The following is a 27,018-nucleotide window of genomic DNA, read 5'->3' as shown; positions in this document are numbered from 1 at the left end:
ATCATGACAATGTATAAGAAAATTATTTGAAGAGATTATTAAACATACAGCTACATCCAGAGAAACCAATCTACGTAATGTGCGCATAAAAAGCAACACATCATACAAAAAAATAAATCAAGCGCTTGAGATAAACTCAATTTTTATGAAAAATTGTACTAAATAATTATTAATAATTGTATACTTAAGAAACAATTGAGAGAGTCAAAAATATAATAGATTCTGCTAAATTTATTATATTGTTCAACGGTGTGAGTCTACAACTCACTTGTATTCAACAGCAATTTACACAAAAAATCATCTCCTTTGTATTCAAATAGATAGCCAATTCATGGAAAAATGCTCTTTTGTTTGAATCATTCCATGCATTTTTTCAATTATTTTAATTATAAAACTGATAATAGTTATGAATAAATCCAGGACATGATTTATTTTGCATTTCAAAAAAATTGTTTATATTATAATTAATTCCCATCAAGTGCGTTGTAATAAATCCACGTTCAACATTGGAAATTGTAATAAATTAAAGTTTATTGTATACACTATGATTCGACCAATATTGTGTGATTGTACCTGTTGTTCACGTTTGTTAGTATCTTATTAAAGAACAGTGAATTCCACTATCATGAGCACAACTGTTGTTTTTCATTTATGCATCTATCAATCATATTCCATCAAATTAATAAAAGTCATATTGATATACATTATCAATAAAAATCAAGCAGTAACTAGGTCATTAAAAAATAATACTTAATTGTGCACTTATTCTTTTCAACAAAAATTCACTGTCTTGTATCTTTTTCAATAAAATTCCTTAATTGAACTGAAACTTTTTTATTAATTTAATCCATTCTTAAAATTATTACAGGAATCTTGTAACAACTTCACTTGTAAACTCTATTGTATTTATTTGAATTAAATTCTATAAATTTTGTAATCATTACAGAGTTACAGATTAGTGATACTTGTAATTCTTATGGTGCTTGAGGCGGTTGTAGTTGAGAACATAGAAAAACACCATTCCACCGACAGCCAACTGGAAGAAAGGAGCAATGCCAGTGCGCTTGGGGTGGACATAATTATGTTGCCAACGCCACCAACATCTTGAGATAGCACCAGCCAGAGCTTGGGGTGTCTTCTGTCGTCTTCCAAACCAGGCACCAACTTCACCAAGTTTCAGGTCGAAGAACTTTGTGTCCTCTGTATAATAAAGAAATGTTTACATGAAATTTGGAACAAAATGATTCAACGTTTTATTATTCACTGCTACAGTTCAATGATCATTGTTGAAAAAATATGCAAGGTTGACCTCAACTGGTATAGAAATGACATACATACAATCTGTGAGGTTAGATTGCACATTCAACTAATAATCGTCATAATGACATAACAAGTATCAAACAGATTCGTAAACAACATGAATGGTCAACACTTGATAAAAACACTGAATCGAACTGGATGCATCGATGCAAAAAAACGTAATTTATTCAATTCATGACCGTCGTGCAAATATCGTCAACCGAAGTGCTAATATAAGAACGATGACTTACGAGGTCCGTAATAACGAGCAGGATCGTATGGTCCGTGCACGGATGGATTGTACTCCTTGGGGTAGTCACCGAAACCCATGATTCCGGCAGCTCTTTATATCAACAAACCAGCAGTAACAATAAATTCAGTCGTTCAACGGATACCAGACATCCGCCATAAAGCAAAGGCCTTTATGTAATCTGAACGAGACTACTCAGCTGACGATTCTCGGGCAGTTGTGCGCTTGCGCGGCAAAGTCGATTTCTTTTTTATCATCGCGCGTAGCGCTGCAGACGACAGATCAGCGAGCTTTACTCGAGTCGCAGAAACGAGATGATGTTCGTCAAAACACAGCAAGTAAATCGAATGTGCCAAGGAAGATGACAGCTCTGACATCGATACCTCTGATCACGAGGCTCTCCGGGAGGGTCATCAGGATACTCGGCTGCAATCCTGGTCCCATGACCTTGCAGGGCACGAATACTTATCTCGTTGGTACTGGCAGCAAGTACGTAGCAACATGTGTGTGTGTGCGTGTAAATGGTATAGATATATGCAGTCACATTGACATAGGATAGGTATTGTCATAGCGAGCTTTCATTCAGCTTTTCGTTATTATATTAGAATTAGAATTGCTTTGTCTCTTTTATAACTGCAAATTGCATTGAATTATTCGTGTTAAAACGTATAGTTAAAATTATTATTCAATGTGGCATGAATCGATAAAGAACAAACGATAAGTAAACATGCATGATTGCGCGAAAAAAAGAAATTAATCTCGTAGTCAGCATGACTTTATAAATTATATCGATGCAGACGAGTACTGATTGATTCCGGCGATGTTGATACGGCCCCCGAGTACACGAAAATCTTGGGCCAGGTCCTGAGGGAGGAAAAAGCGACGATCGAGCATCTCGTCGTGACGCACTGGCATCACGATCACATCGGCGGTGTGCCGGCCGTGCTGGACCTGATAAAGGCCCTGGGCGGAAAATCGGCACTCGCTACCGTCTGGAAGTTTCCGTGTTCTCCTGACGATGATCATCAGCCCGACGACGAGGAATCGGCCGCTCGTTGCGATCCTTTGAAGGTGCAATTGCCGCTTCTAAAAAAATGCGCCTATACTTAAATAATAAATAACTTTGATAACCGAATCTTGGCGCGTGCAGGACGAGCAGAGCATCAGAATCGAGGGCGCGACGCTGCGCGTCAAGCACACGCCGGGGCACACGACCGATCATGCCTGCCTCGTGCTCGAGGACGAGGCGGCCTTGTTCAGCGGCGACTGCGTCCTCGGCGAGACGTCGGCCGTCTTCGAGGATCTGCGCGACTATCTGAGCTCGCTCGAGCGGATATTGCGCGCCGAGCCGAGCGTCATTTATCCGGGCCACGGACCGGTGGTAGCCGAGCCCCGAGCCAAGGTTCTGGCCTACATCGAGAACAGGATAAGGCGAGAGCAGCAGATCGTCCAGTGTCTCGGCAGCAGAGCCGGTCCTTGCGACGTCATGGAGATCGTCAGTGAAATGTATAAGGTAAGCTTGAGGGATTAATAAAAGAAAAATAATTTTTAGGTCTGGTTTATTTTCTGATCAGTATAGATTCATGATGTATTAAAAAAATTTGTTGGTTTTTCTTCTTCAGGATACCCCACAGAATTTGTGGTTTGCTGCAGCTACGAATGTCAATCATCATTTGGAAAAGTTGCTTAAAGAAAATCGGGTCGTTCAGGACGGCGAGAAATGGTTATTGAAAAGTACGTCATCTCTTTGACGTACTGTCACGCAGAGTGGTCAATCCAAATGATCATTAAATTCGTGATGGATTTTGTTACGGAATTGAACTAGATGTTGCATTGTTTTTTCAATTTTTTTTATGGACTACTGTATACTATACAATTAATAACAATAATTAAAGCACTAAAATGTTTGATATCATTCCACATAGTAGTGATTTTTACTATAATTAACAAAGTTTCAATCATGTACAGATGTATGTTACAATTTTATCAAATAAATAAATGTAAAAATGTGGATATGGAATCTCAAATGGGCAATGTATAAAATTTATGAACAAGTCAAAAACGCATATTGAAATCAAAAACCATACGAATAATATAATATTCATGTATGCTGATAAAGAATAATCTTTATTTTGAACTGATGGCTGGATATTGATATGCATGTAATGTAGTACAAAAAAAAGAAGAACGCTCGTTTCAGCTAAACTAAACATTAGCATACAACGTTTAACATTTTCACATAAATATAAAACAGATTCGTCTAATAGTAAATATGGACACTTTTTTTCTATTTCATATAAAAGAATTTATAACAATAACCAATTAAATGCTATATTACTCTTTTGAGTATTAAAAGAAATCGAAAATGTCTGCTGCTATTAAAAAGTATTTTATATAGATAAAAATGTGTCGATGAAACCATTCAACTTTTATAAAATAAATCGAAAACAATTGAAATAAGGTAAAGTTGTTATTCAAATTACTTATCATTATATTTCACATCACGATAAAATCTGTACTCTGAACTTCCATTGTGCTTATTTGTGTAATTAGGTTTAATATGCCTGCATAGATATATAATATTCAATTCATTTTCAATATTCCTTAAAAATATATAACCGGACAAGTTTACAGCTCCTTGTTGAATAATCATAAAAAAAATAGGCATCTTTTCTTGTACTTGTCCGACTGTTTCAATTCTGATGAAATGTTTTTTCTCGTAATCAAAATCATTTTTCCTTAATCTATACATGTGAATGTTAATATTAGTTCAATATTTATCGTTCCTTTCATTTCATGTCCATTAAATCACATTAAAAACGTTGAGTTAAGATCCATTCTGTCGAAAGTTTGTTTTTTACACACTTCTCTTTGTCATTAATTTTCAGCAATTCACATAGAAGTCTTTCAATCACACGTTCACATCCATCACACTATTAACTTGACTGGATACTAGTTAACAAAAAATTGTTATAATCTTTGTCATCAAAACAAACTTAAAATTATCTTACAAAGATTATATGTATATATATATATATATAATACACACAAATACACACTTTTATATGCATATCATGTGTTAATAATAATCATATATGCTCAAACTAATGAAGCAAAAATGTATAACTGAATAACAAAATAATCTAATTTACACAATGGTCTCTATGTAATAGATATTAGGCTGTAATACGGAACATGAGCAGGACTTATAACAAAAATCATTTGCGATTAATGAAAAACTCAATGTCCAGAGTCGATACTACCTTACATAAAAATTTAGTAAACACAATAATTTTTATTCGATAGAGAAGTTGACCAATTATTTTTAAGCACATGTAAAGCTTTGTATATATGCGTTTTTGGTCGTAAAACAGTAGCAAGGCACCCCGTTTCGTTACTCAAGTTGCGACGTGCACGTAATTGTCAACAATAACATCGTTGTGTCCCCCAAAGTCTTTTTTTATTGTTTTTTAACAATTGTAGCCCTGCATATACATCTGCATCTCATCTGCAAAATCTGGAAAAGCTTACGTATACGTTCAACAACTCGTTTAAAAGCCACACTTAACGAGTGCCTATCCAAAGCTTGAATGAATTTTTTTCAATAATCTAATTGAATCTAGAAACTAAAAGATAAAACGAGTGCCAAAACTTTTCGATTAAATTTCAATTTTATAAGATAACATACCATATTGTATCTGTCTGTCTTGGTACAAGTCTTAATTGAAAAATTCTTTCTTAAAGCTTTTTAAATTTTATTTGTCTCACTCATATTTTCATTGCATTAAGCCGTTGTTGATAACGCAATATTAATTTCGAATTTGAATTGTGTTAATTAATTTTGAAGTTTGGCGTAGGATTTCATTGAAATTCGTTGTTTTAACAGAAGCTTATCAATAATTATTGAACGTAGATATTTATATAGTGCCAGGATATTTTTATATACTATATAATAATTATCATGGTCCAATAACATAATCTCTAACGACGTTTTTGAAAAAAGTTCATTTATAAAAAAACGAAGACAACAATGTAATGAATCCAATGCTCAGTTTGAAATATCCGAATCAAAATGGGTGACTTTATTAAAGATAATCTATCTTTAGTAAAATCATATTTTTGTACATATTTAAATTTATTTTACAGGAATACAGTGACGAATCTCAGTCTTCTTGTGAATTTGTCTGTTTAAAATAATTTTTTTCAAGTCTTTGAATAAATCAATCATCAATGTTTTTCTTAACTAATTTTCTTCTGTAACAAATATCGAAAACTAGATAAATAATGTTTTTATAAAAAATTCTCTACGATAAAAAAAATTAAATTTTTGCACCAAGAAACAAAAAAAATTTTAATTCAATTTTTGTTAATCAAACGCCAGGTTCTTAGTCTTATTTTATTACATATGTTATAATTTCATAATACTTCATAACTTAAACAGATTAAATAAAACTAATAAAGAGTCGATATTCAATTATGTACAATTATACAACAGCTTCTTTTCAATTGTTAAATATAAGTCTCACAGAAATAAGTTCGTCTCGAGTATCGCATCATTGCAATATGCATATTATATTATAATAATGCAATTATATTATAATATATGCAAATTCATTAATCAAGAAGAACTGAAATTCGCAGCTGTAGCTCCTCCCAAAAAAATATGCACAAAATAATATTTATACGTATTATCATCAGTATCTTTTCGCCGTTGTTGCATTTTTATTTCAACGACGCTTTAACGCCTGACAGATAATTAAGAAGCAATTTTAGCGTAAGATGAGGCCAATATTATTCGCCGTGAAAACTTCCGCCTCGTTTCACATGAAAATATTGTTATGTGGATCGAAGCAGTTAGAGTTGATATAAGTGAGTATTTCGTGGTCGGTTATGATTTCCATACCATTGTTACCCTGTAGCGGGGGCTTCCTGTCCATCGCCGCGTTAGCCTGACGTACCGTCTGGTCCTGCTCCTGCTGCTGCAGCGGCTCGTTGTTCTGCTGCATCGGCGTCGAAGTCGACGTCGACGAGCTGACAGCCGCGGACTGCTGCATCGGCACAATCGGCACCTGCACCGGCGAGGTCTGGAGTGCCACCTGCATCTTGGTGGGCTGTGGGGGCGCCATGCTCTGATCTTCCATGTTGGTCGGCGACCTCGCCAAAAAGTCACCCATTGCGTCGGTCATCAACTGGGCACTCTGGAAATTTTGAAAATACAGTCAGCAACGAGCGCATAAACAGTGCGAAAAAAAATTAAAAAGTCTCGCAACACTCACCCTCGTGGCGACGTTATTCAATATGTTGGTCGTAGCCATAACAGCCTGAGCAGTGGTAGCAGTAAAAGGCCTGTTAGCTGCAATGATCTCTTGGGTCGCGTTGGTCAGGACATCGCTGATGGCTGCCTCGGCGTGGGCGGTGAGCTGCTGCTGTTTGGGCTCTTGAGCGGCGCCATTGGCCAGTGCAGAGCTCGCCTCTACGACGAAGCCAGCGGGCTGACCCAACATCGAGCTGATGTCCTGCTGTACGGCTTGCTGCATCACTTGGGCTGCCTGAGCATGTTGCACGGCCTGCTGTACAACTTGCACCTGTTGGACGACCTCTTGGGTCGACTGATGAACTGCTTGCTGAACCGCCTGCTGCACAACTTGCTCGGTAGCTTGGACGTGGGCCGTAGGTGCCGACTGTACGGCGGCTACAGCCTGCTGTACCACATGCACGTGTTGCACAACCTGCTGAGCCACCTGTTCTTGGGCCTGTTCGACCACTGCGGCCGCGTGCTGCTGTGCTTGTGCTACTACCTGTTGAAGAGAAATTTTGCGCATTAATTAAAATCGACATGCTTGATGAACAGTTTAACACGTTTGTGGGAAAAATGTACCAAAACCCGGTGGTAATAACATTCGTAAGCATGCAAAAACGGCAAGTTGCAGCTTACCTGCTCAACTTGTTGTTGGGCCTGAGCGACAACTTGTTCAACCTTTTCGTCGATTGAAAAGCAAAGAATAATTAATTTATAAAAATAAGATTGAAAGACAATCAATAGCGACGGCGGAAATTAAAAAAATATTTATGACAAACCTGCTGCACGTGTTGCTCCATGGTGATGGAATCTTGCGCTAACGCCTGCATTGCGTTGACCACTTCGTCGTTCCTCATCTGGGCTTCAGCCACGGACGACGAGACGATCGGCGCACCAGAAGCCGTAACGATCGAGGCTTCGCTTATGGCTGGCAAGCCCATCATCAAGCTATCTTCGGCGGGCGGATTAGGCATGCTGACGTTGCTGACCGCTGCTACCGACACTGCCTCCATGCTAAAAAAATTTTGAGAGGATTAGACGAGGGAGATATTTACCAATGCTCCATATAATTAGAGGATGCATCGAGTATCGATCGAATTTATACAACATTTTCTAATCGCCTTACCTCATAGACTGTACAGTTGAGGTCGGTATGAGACTATTCAGTAACATGTTAGGGGCATTCGGCGACGTGTTGGGCGAGTTGAGATCATGGACGATATTCTCGACCCCGCTTACGTTCGACATCAGAGTATTCGAGGGAGCAGCCGCCGGACCCATCGGATTGACCAGCTGATGCGGTTTGACGCTCGAGCCTGTCACCATGTCGTCGATTGTCGGATTGACCGAGGCTTGAGCGATCTGCTGGTTGTTGGCAATTATTGATGCTCGAACGTATGTCTCGTCCTGTAAGTGATGTCAATATGTTATTTTACACCTATGGTGGTAAATACAAGTGTGTCTTTTGAACATATAGTCTGCACAATTTTTTCAACACCTATTCAATTAATTATTGGGTCGAATCTACTGAAACCGAGTCATCTCGAAAAATTTACCTAATTGATAATCAAAACCTGCAGTTACAAATTCTCTCATAAAACATTCGACTCTGAACGATGCTCGTATATATTTTCATTTCGCGAATCATCCATTGTTGACCGCCTCCAAACCAAAAACTCAAGGCTCTCTGTCCCCAGTCGCACAAAATAATTACCTGCACGTCGGCCTTTTTCGAAGCCGACTCTATCTGATTCAGATACTTTTCTATGCTATGCCCGCTCTGAGGTGGCAGCGGTTGATCGGCCGGAGTGGCTGCGAACTTGCCCAGATTACCGTTACCAATACCATTAAATTCTGGCTGGTGCTTCATGCGCAAATCAACGACGTCTGGATTCGGCATGGTCGCAGCTAAATTTGTCTCGTTATTCATGAGAGCATTGGCGCCCCTATTGATGTGGTGAGGACTCAAAACTTTCACCTATATACAAGAGACACAATTCGAGTTATGAGAAAAGCGGTTGAAAAGCATCCCTGTTTACGTTAATTTTCCCGTGTATAACCAAATGAATGTGTGTGTGCATGCATATGTATGGTTATAGAAGTGTACTGATATATCCGACAAAGCGTTTACCTGAGGTGACTCATGCAAGTTGGCGAACGGGGTCTGCTGCTGCACCAAGCCGATCGAATGAGAGTTTCTCATGAGACCGACGACGCTCAGCAGCGGATCCTGCACCTGGACCTGTATGTTGGTGGGCACGACGGGGCCGCTGGGAGCGCCCATCATTCCAGCCGCTGCCGCGGCCACCGCGGCGGCGGTCACCGCTGTCTGGGCGGTGTCGCGCGCGTTGTCGTTGACGAGGTGCTCCAGGGGGCTGCCCGCGATGCTCACCGGCACCGACAGGCCGCTCATGCTGTTCTCGTTGATCAGGCTGCTCGAGCTGCTCTCGTCCAGCACCTCCGTTTTCATATTGTCGGGCAGTATGAGCTGCATGCTCGAGGAGGCGCGCCTGCCCAGCATCGCGTTGGTAGCGGCGGACATGCTCTGCGGCGGTGGCAGCATCATGAGGTCGCTCGAGGCCTGCTGGGCCGCGCTCGTGTTCTCGTCGCTCCAAATCATGCAGGAGCGGCCCGAGTCGTTGTTGTTGGCCGTTGACACGGCTCCCGAAGCCGACGACGGCGAGCCAGTGTCGTTCTTGTGAATGTCGTTCGATGCTCCCGGCGAAACCTGTGATTGGAGCGGCGACGTTTGTAGACTGCTTAGGAAGGGCACAGGTGCATCTGCATAAACGGTAAATAATTCATAAATACGAATTCGAAAAAAAGTCCATTATAGCGTGTTTGTACGTACTGTTTGGTGAAATCGAGTTTGGCACGACCGAGACGAGATCGGCCGAAGTGATGGAGTCGGAGGCAGCTAACGCCGACAGACCGACGTTGTCGGGCTTGCCGATCGTTGGGATGGCGGGCGTACCCGCAGCGGTGTACACGAACGAGTGCGCCTCGCTGATCTTGCCAGAGGACTGCGTGTACATCTTGACGGTGACCTGCTCGCCGTCGGCCAAATCGTGACGCCTGTAGGGCGGCACGACGCACACCAAGTGCGTCTGCTGGAGGAACTCCTTGTCCGGCTGGACGGTGCACTCCCAGGTGGGATCGCGGGGCGTGCTGTCCTCCGGGCTCAGCTTAAAGATGACTTTGGTGTCCTTGAGGAAGTTCTTGCCGAGTATGAAGAGCTCGACGCCGCCGGTGCACGGGCAGGAGGTGAGGGACTTCTTGCAGATCTCCGGTATGCCCGGTGGTTGAGCTGCGAACGAGCAGATACGAATGAAAAAAAATGATTCGAGTTTGGTATGCGCGCGAGAAAGCTAGAAAACTCACTGCAAACGATCGGCAGGGAGCAGGCTTGGAGGGTCTCGGTCTTGCCGTCGTCGGTGGTTATGGTCGTGCGGAATATCATGCGACACTTGGTGGACTTCTTCTTGCTGCGGCCGGGCGAGAGCTCGCTGCCGAAGCGCAGCTCCACGTCGACGTTGCGCTCCTTGAGTATGCCCACGCAGTCGCAGGTAACCGTCATCTGCTTCTCGGGCTCCATGTCGATCTCGATCACGGCCGTGCCGCCGACCTTGAGCTCGTTGCAGGGCGTCGAGTTTTTCCCGCTCACTCGGCAGGCCTGATAGAACATGTGTGGGGCCACCTTACCCATGTCGGTGCCAATGAAGACCTGAAAAAGAGAGAAATCGGTTCGATACAGTCGTTCGGAGAAGAGCTATGTATAGGTAATTAGAGCTTACTTGTAGTTTAGTTGGTTTGTTGTAACCTTCGAGTTTCACAACGGGGAATCCATTGCCGCTTCGATCTTTCACCGCTCCTCTCGATCCCTCGGTCTGGTAGCGGGCTCGATGCTGATTTTCCGGCTGACAGACGATGTTCAATACAACTTTGCCATCGCTTGATATCGCTTCTGTTAAATGCAAGAATGAAAATCAATCAGAGAAACGTAATTATAAAATTCACGATCTACTTTGTTATTATTGTTAAAAGCGACAATTATGCAAACCTCGACTGATCGGTGGCGGTCTCGGGCTCTGTGTTACATTGGCACCCCTGGGCGAGGAGGCCATTCTGCCGTTGGGGGTGATGCGGCCGTTAGCCGCCTGCTGTTGCTGCTGCTGCTGCTGTTGGCCGGCGTTGCTCCTCATCGAGGGGCTGCCGTTGGTCGCCTCGGGGAAGGCGAAGTTCGCGTCCTCGGACTCGAGCTTGATGTCCATTTTGCGCCTCTTGGTGTCGTCCTCGGCAATATTGTTGTTCCAGGCCTGCAACAACAGTGGCGAAGGTTGATTGTGTGACCTCCTCTGTACGGAGAATAACAAATTGACGAATCGACGTCTTCATTATAAATTGTATAGGATTTACGAGGCCAAGACGAGAGCTATGCACGACGAGACTTCGTTTTTACTTTTTGTTTTGCGAGGATGTTGCGAGGTAGCTGCGGTGATCGCGAGACCATACTACAATCATCGCGATGCGTACTTCGATCGGTTAATGCGTAAACAATAAATAATTTCGAACGGTCAGACGGATAGCGCGAAGAAGCGCTACCAATAATTCGTCGGCAAATAAATACAAAGAGCGCAGCAGAAGCAGACGCGCGCGTGCGCGATTCCGGCTATATAATCATTGATACGCGCACTCTGCGTGCCGTACACGATACGTCTTTCTCTGTTGACAATTGGCTCGGATTGGATTGGATATACGTATAATGTGTAACAACAACACGACGATAGTAATAATAATAAAAAATGATAATAATCATAATGGTAATTTGTGTGTCACAGTGGGGAAAGCTCGAATGAACGATTTGCGTATCGTATATGCGGGTTCAACTATATAATCGGCGTCGTCGTCGTCTTCGTCGTCGTCTGCTGCTGCTGCTGCTGCTGCTGACAACAAGATCGAAGCGTTCCAATAATATAAATGCGTTGTATTACGATCTTGAAATACGTAAAGTAATTCGCGTCGCTTCGTCGATCTTCTCGGAATTGAAAAATAAAAAACCGAATGCGGGTCACACACTTAAGCACACACTCGTATTGAACAATTTTTCTCTCTCCAACTTCTCAACCGATTCGTTAAATAGCTCCATATAATATATTACGCGCTGGGCCCACAATTCAATGGACTCGTAAGAGCGTCATAAATATTGCAGGTAATAAATAGACCTCCTAGGATAATTAACAAAAGGATGATCTCTCTGTCCGTGCAGCACAAACGCACTCGAACACACGCGTACACCTGTTTATACCCGGCAACGTGTATCACTTTGTACATCTATCGACGCACACCGAAGCTGTCTTGGCTGTATGTGCATCGATCGATCGTAAATAAAGAAAAGATTATTGTTACCATGATAGCTTGTGTGTTTGATAGCGAATTATGAACAATGCTAAAAATATCCTTTACGATTGGCACGTCCGAATGTATACTTGATGAGCTGCACGGCACGAGGGTCGGGTCGGGCAGCGGAACGGAGAGAAGAAGTCGTCCTGAACACGATCCATAGATCAACTCGTTGGACACACTGGGCGCGGGGCCGCCTATCGACTAAATAGATGCACGACGACGATCCTCTTCGATCGTAGAACTACGAAAGAGCTATGGTCACAAACGCGAATGGATTTATAGCCTAATTGATTTTCCTCATGCTGTATAATTATTACGCACAGGCCGCTACACTCGGTGACGTCCCGTCTTTATACAGAGATATGCATGTATAATGATGATGATGGCTTTGTCGATCGCTCATTAGGCTTAATGCATTTTGAGATATGAAAGTCGATCTATCAGCATTTGACACTGCGCGCGCTGTACTGCTGCTGCTGCTCCGCTGACTTTCTGCTTTGGCCTACGATAATTGTGCCGGTTAATGGTTAAAATTAAATGTACACGCAATGGATTCGAGATAACGAATGAAAATACGGCCAGGTATATAGTGGTGGAGGTAGCGGGCGGCGGGCGGCGCACGAGTAGGCTGGTTTGTAATTTTCTTGAGAATTTTCGAAACAGACGCGTCACAGCACTTTTTTATGGCAATTAACATAAATCAGCGATTATGCTGCCCTCGGCATGCTGCCGCATTCTTCTCTCGACGACACTTGGACTCTTATTTCGGTCATGTTTGACGACCAGTCGAAGACTTTTGACTAGATACGACACTCGCACCCACACGCACACATTATTATACACAAGACACGCAAACTCATCACTGTATAACATATAATTATTATATCATATAAGAAAAGGCGCGTACGACGGAAGCGGGTTACGCTCGAATGTGTTCACATAATATTAAACGTTAAACGAGCCACGTACCGATGAGCAGCAGCCTATATTAATCGCCAAGCAGCCGAGTGCAGAAATTTGATTTCGGCATTCTCGAACTCGTAAGCAATATCAACATTGGGCACGCACGCGCGCGCGCACACACGATATCTCTCTCTTTTTCTCTCTCCGAATTCGAAGCTCTCTTTATGCTCTGCGCTCCGGTTTCCGACTGCGTTAGCCGTCGTCGTCGTCGTTGTCGTTTAGTCGTTGTCGCTCGGGACCTATACGGCGAATCCGCGTGTACACATTATACACGCACCAGTTTATGTACGTATGCCTACTACTCTTCATGCGTTTGACATATATAAAAAGAAGCAAAAAAAAAGAAAAAAAAGAAGAGAATTGAAAGATATCTTATCAATTATCAGTGCCTCGGAACGATTTTATTGGGCTTTCCGTTGAATAAATTCGTGTCTCTTTGTACAGGCGCACTCGAGAATCTCGCTGCTGTCGTGTTGCGCGGCCTGGCCCACCGTGTACCTACTTGAGATTTTCTCGCGAGACAACGATCGAACGATGTTCGCCGACATATCGACTCTTTCTCCGGACATATGCACGCATCAACCAACTCATTATGCAGTCAGAAGAGAAAAATGAATCAAATACCGATCGAACGCGGCCCGGCGTTACATGGAGCGAGAGTCGTTATCGCGATCTTGTGTATTCTATGTATGTATGTAATATGCTCGTGTGCTCCCATTCACGCTTTCACTCTTCTTGTAATTTCTTATCGCTCCGTAGTTTTCGAGTAGTGTGAGTGTATGTCTGTGTATGTGAAGTCGTTGCCACATTGCAGTCGTGCGTATACATATGTATTATAACGCTCTTTGCGCTCCGAACGCGTGTGCACATATACATTTAAACGCACACACATAGATAATTCTGAAGGTAAAATGAATTGCACCAAGGCAAACGAGTGCGTGATATATACCGACGTCGAGATACACACACACACACACATAAATACAAACTTACCGCGGTCTTATTGAGATGCTGCTGTTGTCGCTCCTCGAAGCCGAGGCCCGAGTCGTTCGAGTTGTCGCAGAGGTCCTGACTGCTCGCCGTCCTCGGTCCAAGTTGTTGCTGTTGTTGTTGTTGTTGTTGCTGCTGCTGTTGCTGTTGCTGTTGCTGCTGTTGTTGTTGCTGTTCATCCGAAGCCCTTCGATTCGTGACACCGCCAGTGGCTCCGGAGGCCGATATTCCGTTATTACCTGCTGCCGATACTGCTACCGCTGCTGCTACCGCCGCCGCTGCTGCGGCTGCACCACCACCTCCACCAGCGGCACTGCTCAAACTCGTGCCCGTCGACACTAATCTCGTTTGGCTCTTGTGTTGCCGGTGATGCGTCGATGCTGCTGTGGCTTGTTGTTGTTGTTGCTGTTGCTGCTGTTGCAGTTGTTGCGATAATCTGCTGCGGGTGTTTACTGTATAATTCGAACTGTTGTTGCTCGCGCCGTTGTTGTTGTTGCCGTTGCAATTGTTGCTGTTGTTGTGATTGTTGTTGTCATTGGGTCGGGACGAGCCGCCGACGCGTGGACCGCTGCTGTTGCTCCTGAGTGTGGCGCCGTGATGGGACGAAGACACGATACCTGCCAACGTTACCGCCGCACTCGCACTCGATCGGCTACCTGCTCGTGTACAAAACAAAAAGAACACATTATAATATGTAACGATAAACAAATGCAACAAAATATTGTTATCGAGTACATCGAGTCGAAATGCGGGTAAAAAAGGAGAAAAAGTTCAAATATGTGTTATCTCGTCTCGAAGAAAATGTAAAATAATAACATTCACTTTTCCTCTCGACGAAATCGAGAAAGACACGCGATCGCAGCCCCGAGTGTAGTATACTCTTTATACATGTATATAACTTGTATCCGTATATGTGTTAATATTACATACACTGGTATGTGTGTTTGTTTTTTCATTACGAAGAAGCCATTAATTAATCTCAAATCGCGCATCATTGTAATCGTAATATCGCTAGATAGGGATTTTTTGTTTCCTTGTTATTTTTGTTATCGAATCATTGAAAAACTAATTTCTTAATTTACACGCACACCTACACGGGAGTCATTTGATGTTATTATACACACGACGAAGTAATGAGAGCATTTGAGGGGGGTCAATATTGGGCGCACGCGTATATATCAAAGCACGTTTGTACGTGTTTCAGCTTTTTTTAATCCGAATCGTAATTAATTCGAACTGCACAGGCACACGACACACACACAAAATTACGAGAAACAAACGAGTGATTAGATAAATTGGATAACATGTATATTATGAGGTATTATAAAAGAAAACGAAAGTAATTGGATGCAGAGGCGGTATCTGAGATGAAGGAAGTATCACTCGAAGAAAGTTGTGTACACAATGCATTCGTGGATGATCGAATATTACAGGAGGATATCTCTTTTATTCAGCTTACAGGGGTATAACTTACTTATGGGATCGTAACGATAAGACGGGAACACGCACATGTTAATGTATGTAATATTTAATAGGTATATATAATACCTATTAGGTATAATTACAACGAGACTCGATAGGAGCGAGCAACTTCGGCTTGTGACTTAATACGACCGAGTCTACCGAACTATTGAGCCGATCATCGAATTTTATGCGGTTTTAAGTAACAAAAAGCCGGCTTATACCGAGTACATATGTGCTTTTGACACAACTTTTATCCAAGAGCATTTTTGGCACCATATACAAATCTGCCAAATCATCATATAGACAATAAAACCAAAGTAACTAATAAAATAAAAAGTTGGAGACATAAGCCAACTAAAACTATGGTACGATACTCTGTGTGTGTGTTGATTGTGTATCGCACTTGAGTTTATACAGCTTGTTGTAAACAGAAAAGAAACAAACAAAAAAAAAAGAAGAAGAATAAGAAAAGAAAAAGAATGAGAAGAAAATAATAGTGAATATGCGTGTATATGATATAGCACATAGCACGAGACATAAATGGCTTTACGATGCTAGATACATGTACACTATATACGCTCACATACAAATTGCTCGGGCTAACTGATTAGAAATAGATATCACGTGCCCGCCACCCGACGCTACTCACATACACACACAGATACATTCACTAAGAGCAAACACTCGTTAACAGACCGATTCTTACATAATTTGTGTATACGGCAGCGACTCACGCTCGAGAATTGTGATGCGCGCACTCGAAGAAAAGCGACTATAGCCGAGTATTACTTATATCCAGCTCGATTAGCCGATCTGCGAAGTATACATGTGTATAATACACGTTTTATTCGAACTATACCGTATGAATGCAAAAACCAACGGTGGATTCGATCGCTGAACTTCACACATGAATTAATAAATAACAAAAAAAATTATATGTGCCAAGCGAAGTAAACAAGCGAAGTAAATAAAAAATTACACAAATGGGGGATGGCGGGGGGTATAGAAAAATTTCGTCTCGCTATATACTGCCCGACGACTGAATCATACTTCTTCATTGCTCTCTCTGTCTCCCTCTCTCTCTCTCTCTCTCTCTCTCTCTCTTTCTATGACGTCTTGAGGTTCAAGGTCCTCCGTAAGGTCATTCTGACTCGCAAAAAAAAAATGAATACATATAACGACGAACGCACACACGAGCTATTAAACGGTTCGACGAGTGTTATGTGCGACCAGAGAGAGAGGGAAAAAGAAAAGAAGATCTATGCGCTGTCCTCCTCCTTCTCCTCCTGGCATGTGCGTGTGCGAATGAGTGTGTGTGTGTTTATATGGATTTCGCGACATTTTTCGCAAAAGAGAATAAGACATTATTTTTAGATGTTCTTCCCCCCGTGCGAGCGCACCTACACAACTCCATTCTTCGGACGTTGTATCGTTTTTTACTTGTCTTTCTCGAGTATATGTAATACAAATATGCCTGTTTTCATTTGCTTGGACGCGTGTGTGTCTTGCTCTCTATATCTTTTTGCCGAGAGTGTGTCGCATACTATACACGCGCGCAGTTTTGACCGAGCTTTTTTTATCTTCTCCTCTTCTCTCTCTCTCTATCCACTGTCATCCGGAGGAATATCGTCTGTAAACGAAGGTGCTAATCGAAATTAGCCCGAAGCTCCAATAAAAACAGCGTCGTCGTCGGTCACAGATCGAATATCTGTTTATACGCCGCGTTTATGCACTTTATAAGCGAGTTTATCGTAATAATTTAGACGAGGAAAACAAAAAACACAGTTGTATCGACGCGCGCGTGCGTTATTATAGGTGTCTGTGCTCGACGATGGATTTCGAGGAGACCGGTCTTGATGCTCAAGTCAATGACTCACAACAGCGCCGAAAAAATAAAATCATATTATAATACATTTCGCGCGTGTCTGGGTGAGTGCTTTTTGAATTTATTAAACTTGCGAGGATGATCGATGCCGCCACGATGACATTACTCTCGTGCGTATAGTCGCGCGCATAATAAAGGATTTCGATCTATACGTCGTGTGCCTCTGTCTGATAATAGAACGCATATATTTTTATAATCACGCGAAAACGTGATTTTTGTATTTTGCCCTGCTGACGCGTCCACGTTTTCTCTTTTAGGCTGCATATATAATGCGACGAGTAATACGATTCTCAAACTCAAAGCATATTGATTCGCATTGAAAATTTTTTTTGATATTTTGATGCGAGTGCCGCGAGAAGAGGCGTACATTTGCATATAAAATTCAATGAAACGCATATACACGTGCATATACGCGTATGCCAATGAATTAAACGAGCTAGATCAGAGCTCAGCCAGAAAAAGAGAAGCACGCAGCTATATATAATAGAAACGATGAAAAGACGAGTGCAGCAGAGCTCGGCGCGAGCTTCTTCGTTCGTGCATTAAGCTCAAATCGTGTGCATGCCCGCGTGTGCGCGCATGCACAGCACTGCTGCACTTATTTGTTATGCCAACGAAAATATTAAATGGAATTAAACCGGAAAGCATAAAATTGACAGAATGGTAATAAGCGTGCGTGCACACCGACTCTGCTCTGCCCCCCCTTCTCGTCCCTGTATAAAACTGGCACAGTTGAAAAACGAAAACTATTTACTCTTCTTCTCTCGCGATCTCTCGCTCGCGCGCGCGCCATCCGTTGCAAAACGTCAATATACATTATAAGGTAGGTATATACGTATATCCAAGAAATTCGCGCGTCCGGACGGCCTCGGGTATTGGTTTATTTCGCGTGCATGCAGCTTCTTTCACCCAGCGGCAAAAAGGTGTGAGCCGAGCTTTTTTGATGCAGAAAGCTCGGTCTTGGCTTCGGCGAAAAAAAAGAATAAATATATATATTTATATACTCGTTCGGATCCGTCCAGTAAATAGCTGCGCGAAGACCAAACGCGCGCGCACGAAGCGCAGAGTTCGAATGCATTATAACTGCGCACAGAAAAACGTGTCAAGGATCGACGGTACCTCGATCAGTGCTCGCCATTTGACTGATTTTATAAGATTGTTAAACAAAACACGGAGCGATTGGTGCGAACACTTGACAGAATCGACGACGACGACCAAGCACAATAGTGTATATGGAGGCTAAGTATGAGTGTGTGCATGTGTGTGAAATCGCGCGAGCGATATATTTGCGGGACTGTTAGCCTATTAGATAGGGCAAGATACCTAAGCGAGAACATACAGAATAGCGTTAGGCAATGTATGTTCTTTTATAGCTGACAAAAGCTTTTGCTTCGCGCCGATTATCTTTAGATAAATGTAATTACATATGTACGTACAGCGCAACTTGCGCCCAAAAAGACAAGTAGAAAAAGTATAAAAGCGCGAAAAAAGCTCGATCGCGTTCGGACTCAAAAATATGCTACGGTAAAATCGTACCGATAATTTCACGCCCGGTTACATATGCGTGCTGTAGCTGACCAAGCTTCTAAGGACGGTTTTTAGAGCTGCTCACGACAGGCCGGTATTATAATGATAATAGCTGCAATGCGGCAGACATTTATTATATATATGCAGCAGTAGCAGCAGACAAACCAAACAAACATAATAAACGGACGTCAAGCGCAAAGCAGCAGAAAGCTCGCTTCATTTGATTTGCCAAGGAAAATTACCGGCGTCGATGTCAACGACCGTACGCATGCCAAAGTCATCTTCTCTCTTTCTTTTTTAGCCGCTTGCGCGCAATGAGGCCTCGACGACGACGACGACGACTACGACGACGATGCGTGTCCGTGTCCAAGTGTGTGCGTATATTTATAACGCACACACGCAATCGCCATTATATATAAACGTGAGTTCAGTGCATCCGCGCGCGAGTCTGGGGCCCGACACTTTGCGCGCTTCTGTATAGCGGCTCTCGTGCATGCATTCTCTCTTTTTCGGGCTCTTGTTTTCTTTCTCATTTGGTTCGTCGCGTTTGCGCAATATGTGCGTGACCGTATAGATGTAGATATATACGACGCCGAGCTCCGACGTAACGCGTGAACTTGAAAAAAAAAAAGAAATAAAGAGAGAAAGAAAGAAAGAAAATGTATTCCAACTTCGACGCGAGCGGAGCTTGCGGAATTTATTCAGAACACTTGTTCCACACACCGAGCGCCACATGTATATAAATATATGAAAATATGTATATTTTATACGTGTGAGCGAGTTCTCCCTCCCTTGTCTCTTTCCTCGCTTTACAAGCGCAGGCATAAAAAACATTCAGCGCCATTTTGTGAATGCACCCGAGTGCAGATGTAATGCAACTCAACTAACGCGTCGAAAAACTTTTAAGAAATTGATAATTTGGTTGGCTAAGAAATACTGGGTTAATTTTTCACATTTTTTCGGATAAGACTTGGCTAGACATAATTAAAAAAATATTTTAATCTATGATAATTGAATAGGTGAAAATCTCAATGACATTGAATTCTTAGCATTTATCTTGATCGTTACACGTGAGGAAAAATAAATATGTTCACAAAAACCGAAAGATATAAGGTATTTTTCTCTGCATGGCAAAGCATAAAGTGTACCAGAAAAAAGAATGAACGAATTACTCCGAGTCGTCATACTTGTTCTGCATTGAACACAGTAACATTTAAAGGTCTATTACAGGTTCAATTACCCATAGTCATGTCCAGGAATTAAGTTTTTTCATTTTCTGTGTATCACGGACTGGAATTTAAATCCAACTCCAGTTTCCCCCTCCAGCCATCAGAGTGACCCAGTAAGTCACTCGGCCAGTGGAGTAGACACACATTGTCCCTGAAAAAACATACACTCAGCGGCGAAGCTATAGGAATATGTATTCGATAGTCCCCGTTACATACTATTCATCAATTTGGGAAGTGAGCGATGATCTAAGGTATGTATAATAAAGGAAAAGAAAATAACAAAGCTTTTTTTTGACTGTCAATTAATGGACGGAGTAAATCGTCAGCTGTTTAACATAATGCACACGGCGCGTTATATGGGTGCAAACGCGTGTGTATAGTGAACTTTTAATTCTTTCGCGGGTGGATAGCTCATTATACGCTGCTCAAAAAATTTTGCGGAATATTCGTTGCAAGTTACAACCATGACCCGAATTGTGTGCTGGTCACTAAATTTCTCACTTTTCGAGTTCTCCGATACTCGTAGGCCACGCGCGACAGGGTATCGCGAGAGCTCGCAAGTTCAATCGCTAAAAATATTTCCAACTTTTTTTATCTTCGGTTTCTCGCTGATGGTAAGAAAGAGCGAAAGAGATGCACTGGTATAACTCGCATCTCTCTCCTTTTTCTTGTCTCTTGCTCTTTTTCTCGTGCGCGCGTGTGTGTGTGCAAAAAACTGTTCTTTTTTTATCAAATGTTAACCTTTATCGCAATTTACGCGCCAGGCAAGAGCGCGTGTACCGAAAACATTGACTTTATACGTTTGATTATTATTTTATCGGCGATAATTTGTTTTAAATATATATTGATATTAGCAGTTTATTGTTCGCTGACTGCGGCTTGCTCGCGCGAGCTCAATATTCAGCATTATCTAGAATGTGTCGATAGATTTTATATTAATAAACAATGACTAGACGATCATCGTACAAAGCGAAAAGATGTATCATTTTTCTTTTGTATGTTTTTTTCCTTTTCGCTGCGGCTCTTCATATTCACATGTATTATATGCGCATGTAGCGTTATTGGCTCACGCATGGATGCAAGTTTCGTCATTGATTGAGAAACAAGCACGTGTACATCACATGAATTGTCTCAGACGAGCATGTCTCAGTTCAAGTTGAGAAAAATTATGCATTTTTTATTTATATATTTTATTTTTATTATGATATTTTTTTTCAAGTCAACATTCTCGGATTAGCTACATTAATGGATCGCCGTCATACCTTTTCTCTTTTTTCTTTTTATTACGTAGCTGTATTCACGTTTAAAATAAAAGGAAATAAATGAACACGCGATAAAATAATCGATATTTTTTTTTCTTTGAGTAAAATCAATTTGGAAGAAGGCAAAGTATGTAAGTCTGAGTGCAAATGCGAGCGAGACACAATTCACTTGTCGCATTGTTTTCCATTTAAATTTCAAAGTAAACTTATTTGTCGGTTCTTGAATTTTTCGGCGAATTAAAGCTCAAGAAAGAAAAAAAATAAAAGAAAAGAAAAGTGCGCACGCACGAGCATTATTTGAGCAATGACTCTCAAACGCGCGATATGAAAAATATCGAAAATCAGAAAGAAAATATTGAAATGATATCACTGTCTGTTATGTTATTTTGTTCTCCTTTTTATTACATTTTTATGGTCACGAGTCAACGATTGAGAGATTATCTGCCGGAATCCTCATAAATTTCTGTCGCATAATTTCTATGTAAATAATTAATAAAGCTTATATTTTTATACGAATGTGTGTGTGTGTGTGTGTGTGTGTGTGTGTGTGTGTGTGTGTATCAATTCAAGTTTTTCAGGTGATAAACGTGTCGCGTCTGTTTTGGTTAAACGACACGTTTAAAATTTGGCACGTTTAATAAGTCGAGAAGGCGAGACTCTCTCGCACGAGTGCAAGGGGAATCTCGGGGATCGACGAGAGTCGCAGCGCTGTATAATATATAAGAGTTATCAGTCAGCGCCGGATCGGTAAAAAATATTTAAGCTCGCTCACACACAGCTCAGTTGCGTTACCAACCGATAATTTTTACTCCTAAATCCGAGACGATGGCGCGCGGATTATATGCACGCACGATCGCGCTTGATGCTCGCGAATACGAGGCGCGCTTGTGTACGTCGTCGTCGTCGTTGTCGTACACGGCGAGAATGACACCAAAAACGAAGAAAAAGAAGAGAGAAAAAAACGAGGCGTTGTAATTGCATGCATGGATATATTCTCGCTTACCTCGACTCGCATTTAATGCTTGTACATGGTACGTACGTCGTCGCCGACGAGTATAAGTTGGCGATATTTTAATAATTTTATAATGTTGTATTTGCGTATCATTTCGTTTAATCAATCGACCCCTCAATTAACATCGATTCTGATTAGTAAAATGAAAAATTATGATGATAATCGATGGCCTATAATAATAGCGCATCGATTGCCATCTGACGCACATGACTTTTTTTCTCAATAATTGTTAATGCCGCTGCAGCTGCAGTTGCTAGCTGCCTTCTATCGAGAAAACGAAATTTTTTTCTTCAAACTTTACGAGACGTGTCTATAATTGATCGTTTTATCCTATATAATGTGTGCTGGGACGATATCTTATATGATTCTAATTCAATGATTAGTACGAAGTCTCATTGCGTAATAGAGCCGCGGGATAATCATCGACGACGTTGAAAGCCGGTCTGTAACGCTATTTTCTACGCTATCGAGTGCGCTCGGTATATACACCGATATAAAAGAGCTAACGAATTCAAAGTAATCTTAGCGCGTCGTGAACTCATACGCAAATGTGTCAGGAAAGGATACACGTATATTCAAAAAAATGTGACACGTCGAATCTATATCATGCGCTCACGTGATTGAACTACAAAGCAACGATCGATAATATATCGATCTTTTGATTCGCTGCGGCGAAGTACTCGAAATATCGCGCGTAACGATCGAATTGTGCGAATGCACTCGGCGCGGCGGCGGCAGTGGTGGTGTTTGCGGTCGACAGCAGCTCCGAAGAGCTTTTCGTTAAAATGCGATACGAACCGAAAAGAGGAGAAAGAATATTTATATAAATAAAAAAAAAAAGAAAAAAAAAGAGCAATAAAAGCAGAAAGAAAAAATCGCCGCGAAGGACACACACGAAATAAAGCCGAGTTGGTAAGTAAGTAAGTAAGGTATATCCTTCGGAATTCGAACCCGATGACCTTGACGGAGAACGCACGCTCGCGACCTTTCCATCAGTTCATTTGCCATATACTAAATTTGACAAACTCCGACGCGCTCGCGCGAGCTGCGCCGAATGCGTGTGTGAGTACATATGCTTGCATACACTAGCATCGAGAGCCCACGTTTTAAAAAAAATCGAGGACACAGAAGATACACACAAATGCGTATCTTTCATATATGGCTGAATCTCTGTAAAATCAAATGGCCTGAACATTTTTTTCGCTTGAAACACTTTTATAATGTCAAATGAGTACCCAAATTTTTTCATTTTATTCTGAATTTGATATTTTTTTCCTAGTTTTTTTCTAAATAGCTTTTTTACTGAAAATTTTCTATGCTTTAAAAAATATTCACAAATAATTTGAGCACTCTGGAAGATTGATAATATTTATTAAAAGGAACGTAAATAATAAAATCTGATAGAGTTCAATCCAAACTTGTTTCACTAAAATTCACAGAGCTACCTTACACTTTCAACGAATATTTTCTACATTTTTGAATAAAAAACGCGGGCGAAAACGCCAAAAAAGCTTAATTAGTGTAAATGAACAAATATCACACTTTTGGTGTATCTCTTGTTTGAAAGTTATATCAATTTTTAATAATGATTTTTATAATAATTTTCTAGCTCACTAACAGTTTTCAAACACTATTCACTTAACTAAGCTAGGCCATCATATCAATTTTGAAAAATCACCTCCTAAAAGGCCTTCGGGCCTCTGAAAAAGGCTAATAAACATTCTCCAAGATTCCAATAAAATTTGGTCACTTTTATGGAGTCATAAGCAGAAGCTTTTCATGTAAGAAAAAAAACTTTATTACGTACATTCGATTTTACAGAGACTTAGTCATATAAACATTCGGTATGATACATATTAGACGCATACTGAAAGAAGTGCACATACTTCTTGACTCAATCGATATGTCAAGCGTCAAATTATGCTTGGCGTTTGCATGTGAGAGTGAAAGAGACGATTCAATCGAGAGTTTTACAAGTACTTTGATTAATTTTTTACCCAACGAGCTAGTTAATTTCAATTTTTTCTTTTTTTTTGTTTCCAGCTCGCTGGCGCCGCGTTGTAAACATCTACAATGCACGTATATTCTCAAGGCAGCTCCGAGCTCGAGGAGATAAAGAAAATCTTTCGTTATCGCTTATTAACCAGAATCGTGGCAACATACGCACACACACGCACACACACTGGCACCAGAGTACATAAACAGCGCCGATTTTAGAGTGAAAATTTTTTTCTTTTTTTTTCGATAAATATGCGAAACTTCTTAGAGGGATAGAGTGAGAAGGAGAGTGTTGATGCATGACAGTGCAACAGCAAACTGAGCCAACACTTGCAGCAGTGTGATTGGAAATAAGTTGGTTTCGCCCATTGCTCAAGATTGTCTTCGATCGATTGAATTAATCTTTTAGAAAATATATGTATACATAAATACATGGAAAGGCAGATATAAATTCCGTATTAAACAAAGAAAACTCATCAGTCCCGGCCTTATCGGTTATGAGTTTAACCCTTCGTGACACGACGACTCGAGCTTTCAAGCAATTTCTATATGATTAAATCCACATTTAATCCTGAAAACTAAAGCTCAAATACGGGCCCAAAAACATTCTCAAGAGTCGCGTGTAATGACATGGTGAATTGTTCTTTTTATCTCATGAATATGGATATAATCGTGAACAACCAACCACTCTTCATAAAAATGACACTTCAATAGTTAATGTACGTTGAAAACAGAAATTTTATAGCTAACGTTAGACAGATAAAGCGAGGAAAAATTTGTTTGTTAGAAATATTTAATAGCAGATGAAAGCCGAGAGCTTTAATTTCTAGACAAAGATGAGATGCGAGATACTTTGGACTAAAAGTTATGTTTAGATTGATGAAAAAATCTAGTTTACTTAATATTAGATCATTACAGCAAGATGAGACTTTTAAACTCAGGATAAATCGGAGTACACAGTATTGTCAATACGGTGATAGTTTTTCACCGAAGGTACTGTCGATACTTTTAAGGGGGTATAACGGGCTTAAGATCGAAAAAAAATGTATTCATTTTTTACAACGGAATTATTTTTCCCTCTCGACAAAATTGAAGATCGCAGTAATATAAACAATAAACGATACTAACGTGTATTGTGTCAATAATTAGGCCCTCTAAGAACTACTGATTTTTGGAGTGTCGCAGTTAAGGAGTGCGCTGTTCAGACACACTCGATCATTATAGTTTCAAAATATGATCATTAAAAGTGTTAACAAAAACGTCATTTCTACTCTGAAAATATAAATTTTCATTTTCAGTGTTTTGAAAAATATTTGGACCCGATTTCGAGATCTTAGTTTTCAGAATGATATGTGGATTTGTTCATATATGCGATATTTATCCACTTGCAAATAAACTTTTGTATATGTGCCTATATCTAACTATGTGTACGAGAGTGTTCCCCGGTAGTTATCTTTATTGCCACTTGCGCGCACAGAGAGAGGGAGAGAGAGAAATTGAAAATTTATGTTTCGCGAACAAAGGGAATTTAAAAATTGTTCGTATCTGTTATTTTCTGATTTAATTAATATAAACACAAGTGTAAGCCTGCTGGTCGTCGCGCGGTAATGCAGTTTTATGATTTTTGCATCATTATAATATAGTAGTCGTTGGGAATGCTTAAGCCTGTTTTAAGCGAATTGTGTATGCATGCGCAATTAAAATTTTCTCGTGTACATGTGTATTTTTAAAAATTCTACGTACTTCTGTGCGTTGATACAGCGCGTACACACGATCGGGTGCAAAAAAGACAGAGACGAAGTGAGCCGGCAATTCATTATTATTTCTTCATTGCGCGAAATGAGCGAGAGAGAGAAGGCAAGAGTATCGTTAAAAGGTCATTTACCGATAATAAAAGCACTTCTGACATTAACTTATTTATTTTCACAAAAAACTATAGGAAATAAGTTGCATCGGACGATTGTTTTTCAATGCCGATGCGTTTTTGTTGACGGCTGCCTTTTTTTTGCCTTTCGAAAGCCAAGCACGTATTTATATATCGCGAAAATCTCGAAAAACTCGTCACTCCTGCTGCAGGATTGACAACAACTCGTGCGCTGCATCGTCGTCGCGGCGCGGGAATATTATTTTATAGACAAAATTTTCGCGTTGTTTCGCGCGGATCACGTTGCGGGACACGCAGTTTTTTCGCGTGTTTTCGAAGCGAATTATCGATCTCACATTTGTACTAGAAAAAACAGGATCGAGGAAACATGTGCATCAGGCGGCGCGGTTCAACAAAGGTCACGAGCCAAAAATTATCGTCAATTTTTTTCTGCTGGTTGTGTTGCACAATTAACATCGTGCGCACACGTTAATTGCATTCAGCGAGAGACTCGCGAAAATACGAATAAAATAGTCGCGACGGCGCTGCGGATCGATTTAAAGCAAGATAGAG

The 27,018-nt window shown here is 41.0% G+C and overlaps 3 protein-coding genes across 8 annotated transcripts in view; 1 reads left to right on the top strand and 2 right to left on the bottom strand.

Moving 5' to 3' along the window:
• Positions 1–818: 818 nt before the first annotated feature.
• LOC106660050 (putative ATP synthase subunit f, mitochondrial) lies at positions 819–1,729 on the bottom strand. Its single transcript, XM_014382870.2, has 2 exons — positions 1,551–1,729; positions 819–1,200 (listed from the first exon to the last, which is right to left on the bottom strand). The coding sequence occupies exons 1-2, from the start codon at positions 1,627–1,629 to the stop codon at positions 956–958; spliced, it is 324 nt and encodes a 107-aa protein (XP_014238356.1). The 5' UTR covers positions 1,630–1,729; the 3' UTR covers positions 819–955.
• An 83-nt stretch (positions 1,730–1,812) lies between these two features.
• Positions 1,813–5,752, top strand: LOC106660048 (beta-lactamase-like protein 2 homolog). The gene is made up of 4 exons (XM_014382869.2): positions 1,813–2,038; positions 2,347–2,620; positions 2,700–3,062; positions 3,172–5,752. The coding sequence occupies exons 1-4, from the start codon at positions 1,911–1,913 to the stop codon at positions 3,298–3,300; spliced, it is 894 nt and encodes a 297-aa protein (XP_014238355.1). The 5' UTR covers positions 1,813–1,910; the 3' UTR covers positions 3,301–5,752.
• Positions 3,656–27,018, bottom strand: part of LOC106660174 (nuclear factor of activated T-cells 5) — a 42,006-nt gene continuing 18,643 nt past the window's right edge. For 2 of the 6 annotated variants that reach the window (XM_014383046.2, XM_014383042.2), the window contains exons 2-13: positions 14,208–14,860; positions 10,909–11,203; positions 10,643–10,812; positions 10,230–10,572; positions 9,700–10,155; positions 8,980–9,629; positions 8,563–8,826; positions 7,975–8,255; positions 7,628–7,862; positions 7,485–7,526; positions 6,826–7,347; positions 3,656–6,747 (exon numbers count right to left, since the gene is read on the bottom strand). In XM_014383046.2, the coding sequence (XP_014238532.1) occupies positions 6,370–6,747; positions 6,826–7,347; positions 7,485–7,526; positions 7,628–7,862; positions 7,975–8,255; positions 8,563–8,826; positions 8,980–9,629; positions 9,700–10,155; positions 10,230–10,572; positions 10,643–10,812; positions 10,909–11,203; positions 14,208–14,860 (4,289 nt within the window). In that variant the 3' untranslated portion in view covers positions 3,656–6,369. Of the gene's footprint in view, positions 6,748–6,825; positions 7,348–7,484; positions 7,527–7,627; positions 7,863–7,974; positions 8,256–8,562; positions 8,827–8,979; positions 9,630–9,699; positions 10,156–10,229; positions 10,573–10,642; positions 10,813–10,908; positions 11,204–11,307; positions 11,651–14,207; positions 14,861–27,018 lie in introns of those variants that run through there. The other 4 variants (XM_023460401.1, XM_014383043.2, XM_014383047.2 and 1 more) reach the window with 4 other exon arrangements.

The sequence above is a fragment of the Trichogramma pretiosum genome, unplaced genomic scaffold (assembly GCF_000599845.2).
Source record: "Trichogramma pretiosum strain Unisexual culture from Peru unplaced genomic scaffold, Tpre_2.0 scaffold29, whole genome shotgun sequence".
In the NCBI taxonomy this organism is placed as follows: Eukaryota; Metazoa; Arthropoda; class Insecta; order Hymenoptera; family Trichogrammatidae; genus Trichogramma; species Trichogramma pretiosum.
Note: the sequence above shows the minus strand (reverse complement) of the source record. Positions and strands in the feature narration are given on the sequence as shown.